At 37.4% G+C, this 14,716-nt stretch overlaps 1 protein-coding gene across 1 annotated transcript in view; it reads left to right on the top strand.

The window, feature by feature from the left end:
* Positions 1-14,716, top strand: part of LOC124595367 (Down syndrome cell adhesion molecule-like protein Dscam2) — a 266,443-nt gene that overhangs the window by 134,294 nt on the left and 117,433 nt on the right. Inside the window, exons 11-12 of the mRNA XM_047134085.1 lie at positions 10,653-10,670; positions 11,069-11,167. Of these exons, the coding sequence (XP_046990041.1) occupies positions 10,653-10,670; positions 11,069-11,167 (117 nt within the window). The remainder of the gene's footprint in view (positions 1-10,652; positions 10,671-11,068; positions 11,168-14,716) is intronic.

Here is a 14,716-nt window from a genome sequence, read left to right as displayed (position 1 = left end):
AATACACTTTCAATGCAGAAATTTTTAATGTCAGGAGTTATTCATTTTGTTGAAAGATCATTCCTGATGTTTATTGAGATACCTCCATAACCATTCAAACTCATACAAAAACTTTGTAATAAGGAATAGTCTGATGGATCACACAAATGTAGATGATTCTAACTTAATCAACACTCATTACCACAGAAATGAATTTTTGGTTTGTTGTAGTCTTATTAAATAAACTCAATATGCATTACATAAAGCAGCAGGAAGTGGAGATGGTTAGGACATACACATAGGAGATCAAATGAACATATTGCAAAGAAAGCACTTTATTAGATCTCTCAGGAATGGCAGAGACAAGGCAGGCTCAAAATGACATGGAGATGATCAGTTAAAGCAGAAGGTTAACAATAAGGAATAGAATGGGAAAGAGTGAAAATCCTAGCAGAACACAGAACACGATGGTGATCCTTTGTTGCAGCCCTATGCTCCACATAAGGAGTTACAGGAATTAATAATAAATAATGAAATGGTTTTCTTGGATCATCAAAACATGATACACAGTGATGTTAAAACATGCTCTGACAACCTTGTGACAAAGTGATACAGAAACAAGGTATATCAGAAAATTGGTCACAGTCCATGGATGCTATTTATTGTGTATGGTGTTCCTACTCCACTGGAGAAACAAAATGTCAATAGATGATATGATACCCTTTCCTTGCAATACATAATGCACACACACTCTTTATATTGTAGTTCAACCCACTCTACATGACTTCAAATAACATTTTCCATTGCCGTCAGGAAGTCATAAATGACCCATTATGGCTGTGTTAGTGCTGTAATCCTTTGAACTGGAGCATCCCATGATGTTCCATCAGATTTAAGGTCAGAAAGTGATCTGGTCACTTTAAAATGTATGATCTCCTCAAGTTTTAGATATGTGTCTACCAGGCTAGTCCTGTCTGGTTGTGCATCATTCATCAGACAGAACATAGGTCCATATGCACCTTGAGAAACACATACTGTTGCATGATGTTCTTTCTGTAGACCACAATTGTCAACCCCTAGGAAACAAATGTAGCAGTATATGTGCTGCTGACCTGTATCATACTTGATTCAGACACTTGTGCCATGATACTGGTCTCTTTCCACAATACTAGCAGAGTTGTAAGCTGTCCGAGGGGCACAGCACATGAACAGATTGTGAAAATCGCAACAATCTCAAATTGTTCAATTTATCTCTAGGCTAAAAACACTCTTGGTTATGAACAGGATACCACCTTATGTGTGCTAGGTCCACTCAAGATGGGCAAGGTAGTACATTTACCAAGCTATTAAGTGCCTTTAAGTGAGGAAAATACATCTTATAAGATGCTCAGCATTTGGAGCAACATGTCAATATGCACCCTGATGGGGAAATGTAATGCAGAGGGTGTCATGAGGGCTCTAGCCAGGACAGGTGTCATAGTGTTGAATTTATTCTGACACTTAATGGATGACTATGTTCCTGGAGCTGGATAGTAACATCTCTCTTGGAATTTTCTCCAGATATGATATTATGAGTGCCATTCAACCCCTGTCCCACCATTTATTGATTGTGGTTTGCCTCCAATTCACCAATAATCCAGCCACATGTAATATCATACAAATATTTTCCCTGCGCCATTTTTCTTATTTATGGGCTACAAGTACAGTGTTAACTGCACAACAAGTAGCTGGCACTGTAAGCAGTATCAGACTTGTGGTCCATGTATGTCTTGTATTTGTGTCGCCCCACTACAATGTAGTCTGCATAGTACTGCAGCAACACAACGTTTTTCATGAATATTGAAGTTCCCTTAACTTATGCACAAGAATGTAGCACTCCTCCTAATATTAATGTTTTAGAACTCTGAAATCAGGAAATTGTAGTTCAGTCTGTAACTTCTCCTGCATCTCCCTTTTAACTCATTTCTTCTATTAGTAGCCAATCCCTTGCTTCTGCTCTTCTGGATTCCTTGATATATCTTGCTCCTGTGCTTGCCATAGTTCCCATCTTCTTGCCTTTTTACCTTTCATTGTTCAAGATTTTTGTACATTGCCTGAGATTTTCGTTTTGTCCAGTTCCTTATTGATGTTGCCTTTTCATCTTATATTTAGCCCCCATCTAGAGGTGCAATACTTTAAAATAATATTCATGAATCTTTATCTTCCAAATACTATATGTGCATCAGCTTTTAATAAGGGTTACTTTTGTCACTTTTTCTCTCTCTCTCTCTTTCTCTCTCTCTCTCTCTCTCTCTCTCTCTCTCTCTCTCTCTCTCTCTCTCTCACTCTCTCTCTTTCTGTCATGCAGTGAGATATTTTATTTTTCTTAATTTCCCATCATCCTGTCTATTTGCCATTTTGGGGTGCTGTCTATGCTACAGCACATTTTTATTGCCTGTTTTGGAGTGAGCTGGTCTGCAGTCCTCTTGCCTTAATCTGTAGGATATATTGCATTTTTTTTCATCATTATGTGTAATGAGCTACTGTTGTTCAGGAAATCTCATATAATAAGTCCTGTTTAATGTGTGCACTATTCTGTGTGGATATGCTATTATCCTTCACTTATTATTGTCCTTTTTTTTTTTCCTCCCCACCACATGTATGACTCAGTTTGTATTACCATTAAATACTGCACAGTGATGGGAACAGCTGAATGAAAACAATTGATTCAGTCAGTTGCTGGAAAATAACTGATTTATTCTGTTGTAGTTTTACATACTGGCTGAATTATTCAAATGGTTCAAATGGCTTTGAGCACTATGGGACTTAACATCTGAGGCCATCAGTCCCCTAGACTTAGAACTACTTAAACCTAACTAACCTAAGGACATCACACACATCCATGCTCGAGTCAGGATTTGAACCTGCAACCTCAGCAGCAACGCAGTTCCGGACTGAAGCGCCTAGAACTGCTCGGACACAATGGCCGGCAGCTGAATTATTCATTCATTCTTTTGAGTGAAACCAGTCTGCGTGAGCAACCCAATGAAACCAGTTGATACAATCTGTTGAAGCTTTACTGTATCAGTTGGACTATTCATTCATTCATTTGTTTTGATGAAATTAGCCTGTGGGAGCAACACAGTCTGGTGCATTCAGTTCTAAGTGTAAAGAATCAGTCATTTTGCCTTTGTTAAATTGTTATTGTTGATTGCTCTCTGTTATTTCCTGTCATCACTGTTATTGGTGTCCTGATAATTGCTTTTTGTGGGGTGCCAATAAGTAGCTTTTTCCTCAGTTTTTTGTCTGTATTTATGGATAGACATTTTCTTGTGCCTGAATTAAAATTCCAAAATGCTCAGTAGTGTGAGAATGGAAGATTACATATAAATGGATAAAAAGTGATCCTCAACATAAATATAATGTGATACACAGTATCTCCAAGAATGATTCATATTATGAAACTATAGTAATTAAAGAAATTCAAAAAACTTGATGAATCATGACAAATATTCCTCACAAAAAATTCTTCTAACAAGTGATGTATGCGATTAAATCACGAATTTTTAAAAAAAATGTGACTTTCTTTCCCCATGTCCTCAGCATTTACTGACATAGGATTACCAGTGATGGGTACAAAACCACAAGAATAAAGAGGCAGAGCTTCAATAGATTTAAATAAAAAAGTAATTATACATTTATTTAAATATAAATTTATAATGTAGCATGAACCATGGATCTTGCCGTTGATGGGGAGGCTTGTGTGCCTCAGTGATAAAGATAGCCGTACCGTAGGTGCAACCAAAACGGTGGGGTATCTGTTGAGAGGCCAGACAAACGTGTGGTTCCTGAAGAGGGGCAGCAGCCTTTTCAGTAGTTGCAGGGGCAACAGTCTGGATGATTGACTGATCTGGCCTTGTAACATTAACCAAAACGGCCTTGCTGTGCTGGTACTCCGAACAGCTGAAAGCAAGGGGCAACTACGGCCATAATTTTTCCCTAGGGCATGCAGCTTTACTGTATGGTTAAATGATAATGGCATCCTCTTGGGTAAAATATTCCGGAGATAAAATAATCCCCCATTTGGATCTCCGGGCGGGGAGTACACAGGTGGCGTTCTATGGATCGAAGCGTGGAATGTCAGATCCCTTAATCGGGCAGGTAGGTTAGAAAATTTAAAAAGGGAAATGGATAGGTCAAAGTTAGATATAGTGGGAATTAGTGAAGTTTGGTGGAAGGAGAAACAAGACTTCTGGTCAGGGACTACAGGGTTATAAACACAAAATCAAATAGGGGTAATGCAGGAGTAGGTTTAATAATGAATAGGAAAACAGGAATGCAGGTAAGCTACTACAAACATAGTGAATGCATTATTGTGGCCAAGATAGATACGAAGCCCACACCTACCATGGTAGTACAAGTTTATATGCCAACTAGCTCCGCAGATGATGAAGAGAGTGATGAAATGTATGATGAGATAAAAGAAATTATTCAGATAGTGAAGGGAGGTGAAAATTTAATTGTCATAGGTGACTGGAACTCGATAGTAGGAAAAGGAAGAGAAGGAAACATAGTAGGTGAATATGGAATGGGGTTAAGGAATGAAAGAGGAAGCCGCCTGGTAGAATTTTGCACAGAGCATAACTTAATCATAGCTAATACTTGGTTCAAGAATCATAAAAGAAGGTTGTATACATGGAATAAGCCTGGAGATACTGACAAGTTTCAAATAGATTATATAACGGTCAGACAGAGATTTAGGAACCAGTTTTTAAATTGTAAGACATTTTAAGGGGCAGATGTGGACTCTGACCACAATCTATTTGTTATGAATTGTAGATTAAAACTGAAGAAAGTGCAAAAATGTGGGAATTTGAGGAGATGGGACTCGGATAAACTGAAAGAACCAGAGGTTGTAGAGAACTTCAGGGAGAGTATTAGGGAATGATTGACAAGAATGGGGGAAAGAAATACAGTAGAAGAAGAATGGATAGCTCTGAGAGATGAAATAGTGAAGGTAGCAGAGGATCAAGTAGGCAAAATGATGAGGGCTAGTAGAAATCCTTGGGTAACAGAAGAGATATTGAATTTAATTGATGAAAGGAGAAAATATAAAAATGCAGTAAATGAAGCAGGCAAAAAGGAATACAAACGTCTCAAAAATGAGATTGATTGGAAGTGCAAAATGGCTAAGCAGGGATGGCTAGAGGACAAATGTAAGGATGTAGAGGCACATATCACTAGGGGTAAGATAGATACTGCATACAGGAGAATTAAAGAGACCTTTGGAGAAAAGAGAACCACTTGCATGAATATCAAGAGCTCAGATGGAAACCCAGTTCTAAGCAAAGAGGGGAAAGCAGTAAGGTGGAAGGAGTATATAGAGGGTGTATACAATGTTCTTGAGGACAATATTATAGAAATGGAAGAGAATGTAGATGAAGATGAAATAGGAGGTATGACACTGTGTGAAGAGTTCGACAGAGCACTGAAAAACCTAAGTCGAAACAAGGCCCCGGGAGTAGACAACATTCCATTAGAACTACTGACAGCCTTGGGAGAGCCAGTCCTAACAAAACTCTAGCATCTGGTGAGCAAGATGTATGAGAAAGGTGAAATACTCTCAGACTTCAAGAAGAATATAATAATTCCAATCCCAAAGAAAGCAGGTGTTGACAGATGTGAAAATTACCGAACTATCAGTTTAATAAGCCACGGCTGCAAAATACTGACACGAATTCTTTACAGACAAATGGAAAAACTGGTAGAAGCCAACCTCGGGGAAGATCAGCTTGGATTCTGTGTGCCCCTGGTATATAAGGGCCTGGGTTCGACTACCGGCCGGGTCGGAGATTTTCTCCGCTCACAGACTCGGTGTTGTGTTGTCCTAATCATCATCATTTTATCCCCATCGACACACAAGTTGCTCAAGTGGCATCAGATCAAAAGACTTGCACCAGGCAAAGGATTTACCTGATGGGAGGCCCTCGTCACACGTCATTATTATTAGCTTGGATTCCGTAGAAATGCTGGAACACATGAGGCAATACTGACCCTACGACTTATCTTAGAAAACAGATTAAGGAAAGACAAACCTATGTTTCTAGCATTTGTAGACTTAGAGAAAGCTTTTGACAATGTTCACTGGATTACTCTCTTTCAAATTCTGAAGGTGGCAGGGGTAAAATACAGGGAGCGAAAGGCTATTTACAATTTGTACAGAAACCAGATGGCAGTTATAAGAGTCAAGGGGCATGAAAGGGAAGCAGTGGTTGGGAAGGGAGTGAGACAGGGTTTTAGCATATCCCCAATGCTATTCAATCTGTATATTAAGCAAGCAGTAAAGGAAACAAAAGAAAAATTCGGAGTAGGAATTAAAATCCATGAGGAGGAAAATAAAAACTTTGAGGTTCGCTTATGACATTGTAATTCTGTCAGAGACAGCAAAGGACCTGGAAGAACAGCTGAATGGAATGGACAGTGTCTTGAAAGGAGGATATAAGATGAACATCAACAAAAGCAAAATGAGGATAATAGAATGTAGTCAAATGAAATCGGGTGATGCTGCAGGAAGTAGATTAGGAAATGATAGGCTTAATGCAGTAAATGAGTTTTGCTATTTGTGGAGCAAAATAACTGATGATGGTTGAAGTAGAGAGGATATAAAATGTAGACTGGCAATGGCAAGGAAAGCGTTTCTGAAGAAGAGAAACTTGTTAACATGGAGTATAGATTTAAGTGTCAGGAAGTCGTTTCTGAAAGTATTTGTATGGAGTGTAGCCATGTATGGAAGTGAAACGTGGATGATAAATAGTTAAGACAAGAAGAGAATAGAAGCTTTCGAAATGTGGTGCTACAGAAGAATGCTGAGGATTAGATGGGTAGATCACATAACTAATGGGGAGGTATTGAATAGAATTGGAGAGAAGAGAAATTTGTGGCACAACTTGACTAGAAGAAGGGATCTGTTGGTAGGACATGTTCTGAGGCATCAAGGGCTCACCAATTTAGTATTGGAGGGCAGCGTGGAGGGTAAAAATCATAGAGGGAGACCAAGAGATGAATACACTAAGCAGATTCAGAAGGATGTAGGTAGCAGTAGGTACTGGGAGATGAAGAAGCTTGCACGGGATAGAGTAGCATGGAGAGCTGCATCAAACCAGTCTCTGGACTGAAGACCACAACAGCAACAACAATGTAGCATCAGGTATTAATCTTTTAAATCAAACAAAACATTATGTCAGAAGTATGAAAAATTCATATTTAACATGTTGACTGCCAACTACAATTTATCTCATACCTGATGACGTGGCTGCCAGCGTCCACTATGACAGAACTCATAGAAAACAAGTTTCTGCGTAAACTCAGATACAAAAAAATTCGTAGCAAATACATGCAATTTACAGATCTTGGATATCAGGGGCAGGTATAATAAATCTTTTGGGCATGATGGAACAGAATTTTTTTTCACTCCTGGAGTAAACTGACAGAAAAGTGCATACAAAAGTTCATACAAATATTCTAGCTCTAGAGGTAAAATGTTTACTATGTGTTTCTAATGGTAATGAAAATAAGATCAAGCAATAGAAAATCCAGGATGGAATGTAACAATATTATGAGAACAAAAGTTACTACACACCATATAGCAGAGATGCTGTCACAGATAGACACAACAAAATGACTCTCACAACTAAAGCTTTCAGCCATTGGCAGACACACACACACACACACACACACACACACACACACACACACACACACACATGCAAAATGCAACTCACGCACATAGCTGCAGTCTCACGCGACTGAAACCACACTGTGTGTGTGTGTGTGTGTGTGTGTGTGTGTGTTGTTGTTGTTGTTGTCAAAGGCCAATAGCCGAAACTTTAGTTGTGAGAGTCTTTTTGTTATCTCTGCTATATGGTGAGTAGCAACTTTCCTTATCATAATATTGGCAATGAAAATAAAGATTTATTTTATTATTTTTGTTTATTTTTTTTATTGATGATACATCTTAAAACATTCTTCCACACAAAGAGCTGACTTTCTTTCACAAAAGTACCATTGTTGTAGTCTCTGACTATGTTTGGTTTCAAGGCAACTTTGCCATTTTGATTGTGAACTTCCTCTATTTTGGCACAGAACATATTAGAAATGGCCAGGACTTTCCTTTTGTCCTTCCATTTGCAAACAACGACATGGTCATTTCTTTTCCATGTCATCTGAGCTTCCTTCAGTTTCATAGGAACTATAAATTTTGAGTTTCCTTTTCTGTTGTTACATAATGTTCCACGCACATAGGTTTTGTAAGTGATACAGAATTATGAAAATTGTCCATATGAACTACATATACTTTGTTCAAGAAAACTTCCATCAGGTATAAAACAACTTCAGCTGCAGCTTCTCCTGTGACTTGCTACAGTAGATTTTTATTTTGAGAACTATACCATTAGATTCACAGAGTTCATAAAGTTTTACACCATACTTGCATTTCTTGTTCATGGTATACTGCCTAAAAAACAGACAGCCATGCCAAAAAAAATCATTGATTCATTAAAGCAGAGATTCTTATCTGAAACATAATTATTGCTCATGATGGCATTGAGATGATCCAAAAGTGGTCTAATTTTGTAGAGTCGATCACTGTATTGCAGTTATTTGTCCTGAGACTCTATTTCTACTCATAACAAATCTCCAGAACATGACACTTTAAAAAGAACTTGTACTCCAGTAATATTCTGTTGATGGAAAACAACAATATCCCATTTACAGCAACAGCCCCAGAAATACTTCCCTTTCCATGACATCTGTATCCCTCCACCTTGAGAGGCTAGTTGATCTTCTCCTCCCATGTGTATCTACTTTCTGGCTTGCATATAAATTTGTGTGTTCACATAATGAGTCTTTGGAAAGAAACAAATCAACAAGTGCATTGATGCCAAAACTTTTTAAATGTAATTTTAGTCCCACATCCCTGTTGAACACAAATACTGGTGGATCTTGAATCTCATGGCATTCACCACTGTTATTTGTAGTGTTTGCTTTTGGGCCAACCTGCTCATCTCCTTCATTGCACTCACTGTTGTCTGCACCAGAATCCTCACTTAAATGCTCACATGCAGATGTGTTGTGGAGACTTCCACCATCTGAGAATTTGTCCATGAACTTGTCCCATTCTGATTCACTCATGTTAGGTAACTGTTCAAGTTCTACATCACTTAGTTTTCTCGTATCACTAGGCATTTTAAAAAGAACATAGATAGCAATAAACATCAGTTGGAACAACTACTGACACAGTTACAACAAAGGCATGGATCATATTGTTGAACATGTTTCAAAATATCAAAGCTGGCAACTGTTGACAACAAATTACCTCATAGCTGGCACTGAGTTGAGTTTTCTACTCTGTAAACTAGTTACAAGATATCTTGCAGATTCCCACTAAGAAATTTTTTTAAAGTTTCGATGATACAGATGGACTACAAATTAGATGATCAATCCAAACGTATGAACCACTTAATATGGGTTTGAGCAGCAGTTTACTCATTTCGCTCATGGCAGTCAATATAATTTCAAATATACTTCACTTTTAGAAATATACTCTTTATTCACTTCCCCTTAAAAGAAGATACAATATTTGTCTTTTAAAAAGTTTACTGCCCTTAGACTGACTGAAAACATTCATATAATTGCCATAATGTAAGAGTCAGAGATGTGTGTCATTTGGCTGTGTCACTTTAAGTTGGTTAATTTTGGGTAAGGGACCAAACAGTGAGGTTGTTGGTCCCATCATATTAGGGAAGGGTGGGGAAGTTGGCCATGCCCTTTCAAAGGAACCATCCCAGCATTTGCCTGAAGCAATTTAGGGAAATCATGGAAAACCTAAATCAGGATGTCCGGATGCAGGTTTGAACTATCATCCTCCCGAATGAGTGTCCAGTGTGCAAACCACTGCATCACTTTGCTCTGTATCACATTAACTGAAAACACTCAGACACAGGGAATGAGTGAAAACATTCATATAGCTGGTATGGCCATAGAGACTAGTTTCCTTTAGTTATTTCATCTGACTGAAATACTTGGCTGAATTATGAAACAATCAAATGATCAGTCAGCAGTTAGCATCATTTGACTTTCCCTTCACTATTATAGCAACTAAGTGACTGTCCTGCATGTAACAATGTTATAAACTTCATGAATTGCAGTAAGTCCACAACTAGTGTGCCTCAATCAGTATAGGATTGTTAGTGGCTGTCTTTTCTCATTAACACCATTTTTCTTATTTCCCTTTTTCTGTGTAGTTGATATTAGAGAAAGAAACTTCTGTATCCAAAATGCTGGGACACAGTATCATTTCTTTCATGCTGCTGTCACCCTACCATGAATTATATTTTCTCTAGGTACGGTTATGTTCTTCTATTTCAGTGAAATCTTTGATTGTTATTTTCCTGAATTTGTTTTCAGATTTGATGAAACAGTGATTGAAATGACTAGAGAACTATACTTCTAAACAATTTGTGAACTACAGCCATTTTCTACATGGTGTCAGTGGCGAAAGACTGACTTACAGAATTTCAAGTGTTCATATGTTAGTCTTTAGATATGACATTTCATTAAGAAAACTGTGGTTATGGTTTTTTAAACCTGGTTCTATAATATTCTAAATTCATTGTTTCATTACATGCCTTCTTAAGAGAGCAGGAACAAAGGCAGTAAGTGATATAGACTATCAGTTATCTTAATTAATTATATTACAGAATTATCATAATTATGTGTGGCAAATAAAATCAGTGAAAGCTGGACAGAGGGATCAAAACAAAGCTATGAAAATTTGTGCTCACTTAAGGTAAATATTAGTGAACTTGTCCACTTTTACAGTCATAACTGAAAGTATTTACATGCATTTAAATTAATTATATATTCAAAAATAATAATTAGTTCAATTACTGACTCAATCATAGTAAGGTGAAGTAGTTTTCTGCTTTTGTTTTAAAAATATTGAAGTATGTTTGCCTCACAAGCATATATATTTTCTATGGCTTTGTAGTTTTTGCACTGTATATTTCTCTTACAAGCAAAAATACATCACATAATTTTCTTCACTTTCCAGTTCCCTTAGCACCGACAGACTTTGAAGTGTCAAAGTCAACAGTCTCTAGCATTTCATTGTCCTGGAAGTCCTCACTGTCAACCACAAATACGGTTCAGGGTAAGTATACACTATTTGGATGTGCTTAGCACATTTATTTATTTATTTATTTTTATCTACTAACACCTTTTCTTCATAATTTTGGTTTCTGCATTGCAATTAGATTAAATTAGATTTACTTTCATTCCAATTTATCCATAGTGAGGAGGTCCTCCAGGATGTAGAACATGGTTGCTGTTAATGGCTATCTCATCTTAAAGGAGCTTGTATTACTGTAACAGTATTCAGTTATATGTAATAAATGAAACATGAATGAATTACACAAATCAAGGTGCATTTCTTTAGAAAGTTATCATTAACCATGAAGTTCTGTAACATACAGTGCATGTCTACAAATGGCAGTCTGTGTGCACATCCAGGCCTGGGTGGGGTGGACAGAGAGAGAGAGAGAGAGAGAGAGAGAGAGAGAGAGAGAGAGAGAGAGATGAAGAGAGACCATGACAGGGGAAGGGGGGCAGAATCACTCATTATTATTCACTACATTAGATGTAATTTGCTAGCACCATCCATTCATAATACTGGGACGGATAGTTGTTCTCCACCTCTCAATAACAATTCATTATGAAAGGTCATTGTCTCCTTTATATTCATTTTCTTATTTTTGGATATCACAGCTTTGTAAACATAATGTATGATACCACTTAAGACTTCTGGAACTTCAGTCAACAGGATTTTGGAACAGGGGCATGGTATTCTGTATTACTTCCTTAAGCGTATAACTCTATAAAGTAATTGTGCCACTATTCTGTCCAAATTCTCCAATGCCATTGTGAATGTTTGTTTTTTTTAAAAAAAAAAAATCTCCATCGAAAGCAGTATTCCATTTCATAATTTCATCTACAGGATTATTTAGTAAGTCCGCAAAACATTTTCAAAGCCAAACACCTTTGATTCACAAGTTTCAGTCATATATTGAAAACATACTTCAAACCTTTTTGCCGCATCTGTTGAAAGTTTCTACTTTGAGAAAAATTGAGAGTATTTCTGAAATTCTTCATAATGAATTCTTTATATTGGATAATATGCTTCCTCTTGAACAACTAATTACTAGTGAGCAAGTAATCAAAGAGCTTAGTAAACTGGAAGTATGTGATAAGTTGTGGTTTCTAAGGAATACCCAAAAACATTACATCTTAGCTTGCAAATGTAATGAAAAAGATGTGCTTATCAAGTGCACTACTAAAATGTTTTAGGTCTTTAGACCCTATAGAAAGAATAAAGAGCAGAAGCTGCAGTGACATGTTAAAGGTTGCAAAAATTATGTTGTTTGACCTTTGGCAAGACTACTTATTAGACAAGTGGAAGGTTCTGCAGATGACTCAGCCATAAATAACAAAGATATTGACAGTTGCTGAAAACAGTACATCTCAAAATGAGACTCATGATCCATAGAGTTAAAAATATCCAAATGTTTCAAAACTTGTAAATGCTTCTCTTATATTTTCCCACAAAAATGTGGACATGGAGCACACACTAGAAGAACACAAGGCAGTGGTGACTGAAAGATTTTTAGAGTGTTTCAACTCTGAGGGATCTTTTGGGATAATACCCCCATTTTCTCCCTCTGCCCATTGAATTCCAGCTCATTAGGCATGGACGGCAAGCATATGCAAATTATATTGCTTATGAGGAAGAATGTGAAAGGAAAGCAAAAAGAGGAAACAAACCACAGGTGTCTTGAGGAGGAGATTTAAAAAATGAATAAATGAAAAAAAATCAGTTGAGTATGGGACAGCTGCTCTGAAAGAAAAGAAAAAAAGAACACTAGTATCTAATGAAGCATGAGAAGAATTTCTCACTCAAGCTTTCGCTAAACTAAAGAAAGCCTTCTAACCCATCTGTGGCATGACTCAGCAAACCAGTGTTTAACTGTATTAGTTGAAAACAGTGTTGGTTGCAATTTTAGTTTTTTTTATTTATCAACTATGCATTTCACCTTATTTAGGCATCTTCAGACTGATCTTAATTTGGTATTTCTTAGGACAATACATTAGACACTGTAGCTAAAGGGCATCATCGAGTACATCAGGCTAACATAGCCTTCGTTAACCTCAGTAAATACTTTCTAGATGGACGTGAGTGACTCCAAGGCCTGCATAATGCATTCATGTTCACAGGAGCAAATAGTAGAATAAGATGGGGCTTAAGTAGTTAGCATAATGCACCACAGTGTCTTGTGCTAGTACTGTCACCTAATACAGAATCACCACAGTGAGGCCATCCTCAGTTCATACAGGGTGCTGGTGGAAGTGATGAATACTGTTGGTTGCACTTGTGAAGTGCAACCAGAGCTTGCAATTTGTGGCATCATTCCCAGAGTTGATCAGGGTGTTTTTGTTTGGAGCCAAGGGCAGGGTCTCAACAAAAGGCTCCGTCGATTCTGCGTTGGTCTTGGCTGTGTTGTTGGATGGAGAAGTGAAGAATTCCTCTTGATAGATCAGGGGTACACTACACAAAAGAAGCAGCTACTCAGATGGGCGGGTACTTGTACTGTGCACTTGGGAGATTTTTTAGGCTATAAGATAGTTTGAGGTCCTCTTATGATGGCTGACCAGTTGGTTTGCAGAGAGTGAAATCAAATCATGTACAAAGTAAAGTTACTGTGACTATCAAAATTTTAACAGTAAATTGATAAATTATTCATAACATAGTTCCTGAATTTATTACCACCAAGTACAGCTGTCACACTTGAATTATTATTGGAAATAACATCTGGCTGAAACCCATAGCAGATAGCTGCAAAATATTTAATAAAGCATAGAACCTATATCGGATAGACAGATTAGACTCCTTAGGAAGAGATTTGTTGTGGTTACTGAAGTCAAAAATGAGTGTAACTTTGAAGTTATCGGGAAACAAGTAAGAGGTTGAGTTGAATTCAAGTTAATTATCAGAAGCTTTTACCAGCCACCCTGTTCCACTCTGAGATTTTTAGAATCGTTCAAAGGAAGTCTACACTTAATAGTGTGGAGTAATCACAGCATGCAGTGTTATTTGGAGGTGACTTTAACTTACCAAGTACAAACTGGGATGTCTATTGGTTCATTAAAATTGGTATGGGCAGTCTTGTGAAATAATTTTGAACACATTTTCTGGAAACTGTCTTGAGCAGCTAGTTCAACAACTCACACAGAATCAAAGTACATTAGACGTTGTAGCTACAACAGCCCTGACCTTATCATAGTGGGAATATAGAGACAGGGCTTGTGATCACAATGTCCTCATAACGGCGATGATTTTTAAAGTTAATAAATCCATCATGAAGGCTATGAGAGTATTTTTGCGTTTCACCCAGACAGTGAATGCACTTAATTTATTTCCAATATGATGGACACAGAGGACTTATGGGCAAGGTTTGTATTGATTGTAAATCATGCTCTGGAGAGTGTACATGTTGAATAGGTGGATTAAGGCAGAAAAGACACACTGTGGTTTAAGAACAAAATTTGGAAAATGCTGAGGATACAGAGACTGTTGCACTCTTGGTTCAAAGCCAAATGAGCAAATGATGACAGACAAAAGTTAGTAGAAATTCGTGCACCTGTAAAA

The sequence above is a fragment of the Schistocerca americana genome, chromosome 2 (assembly GCF_021461395.2).
Source record: "Schistocerca americana isolate TAMUIC-IGC-003095 chromosome 2, iqSchAmer2.1, whole genome shotgun sequence".
NCBI classification, from domain to species: Eukaryota; Metazoa; Arthropoda; class Insecta; order Orthoptera; family Acrididae; genus Schistocerca; species Schistocerca americana.
Note: the sequence above shows the minus strand (reverse complement) of the source record. Positions and strands in the feature narration are given on the sequence as shown.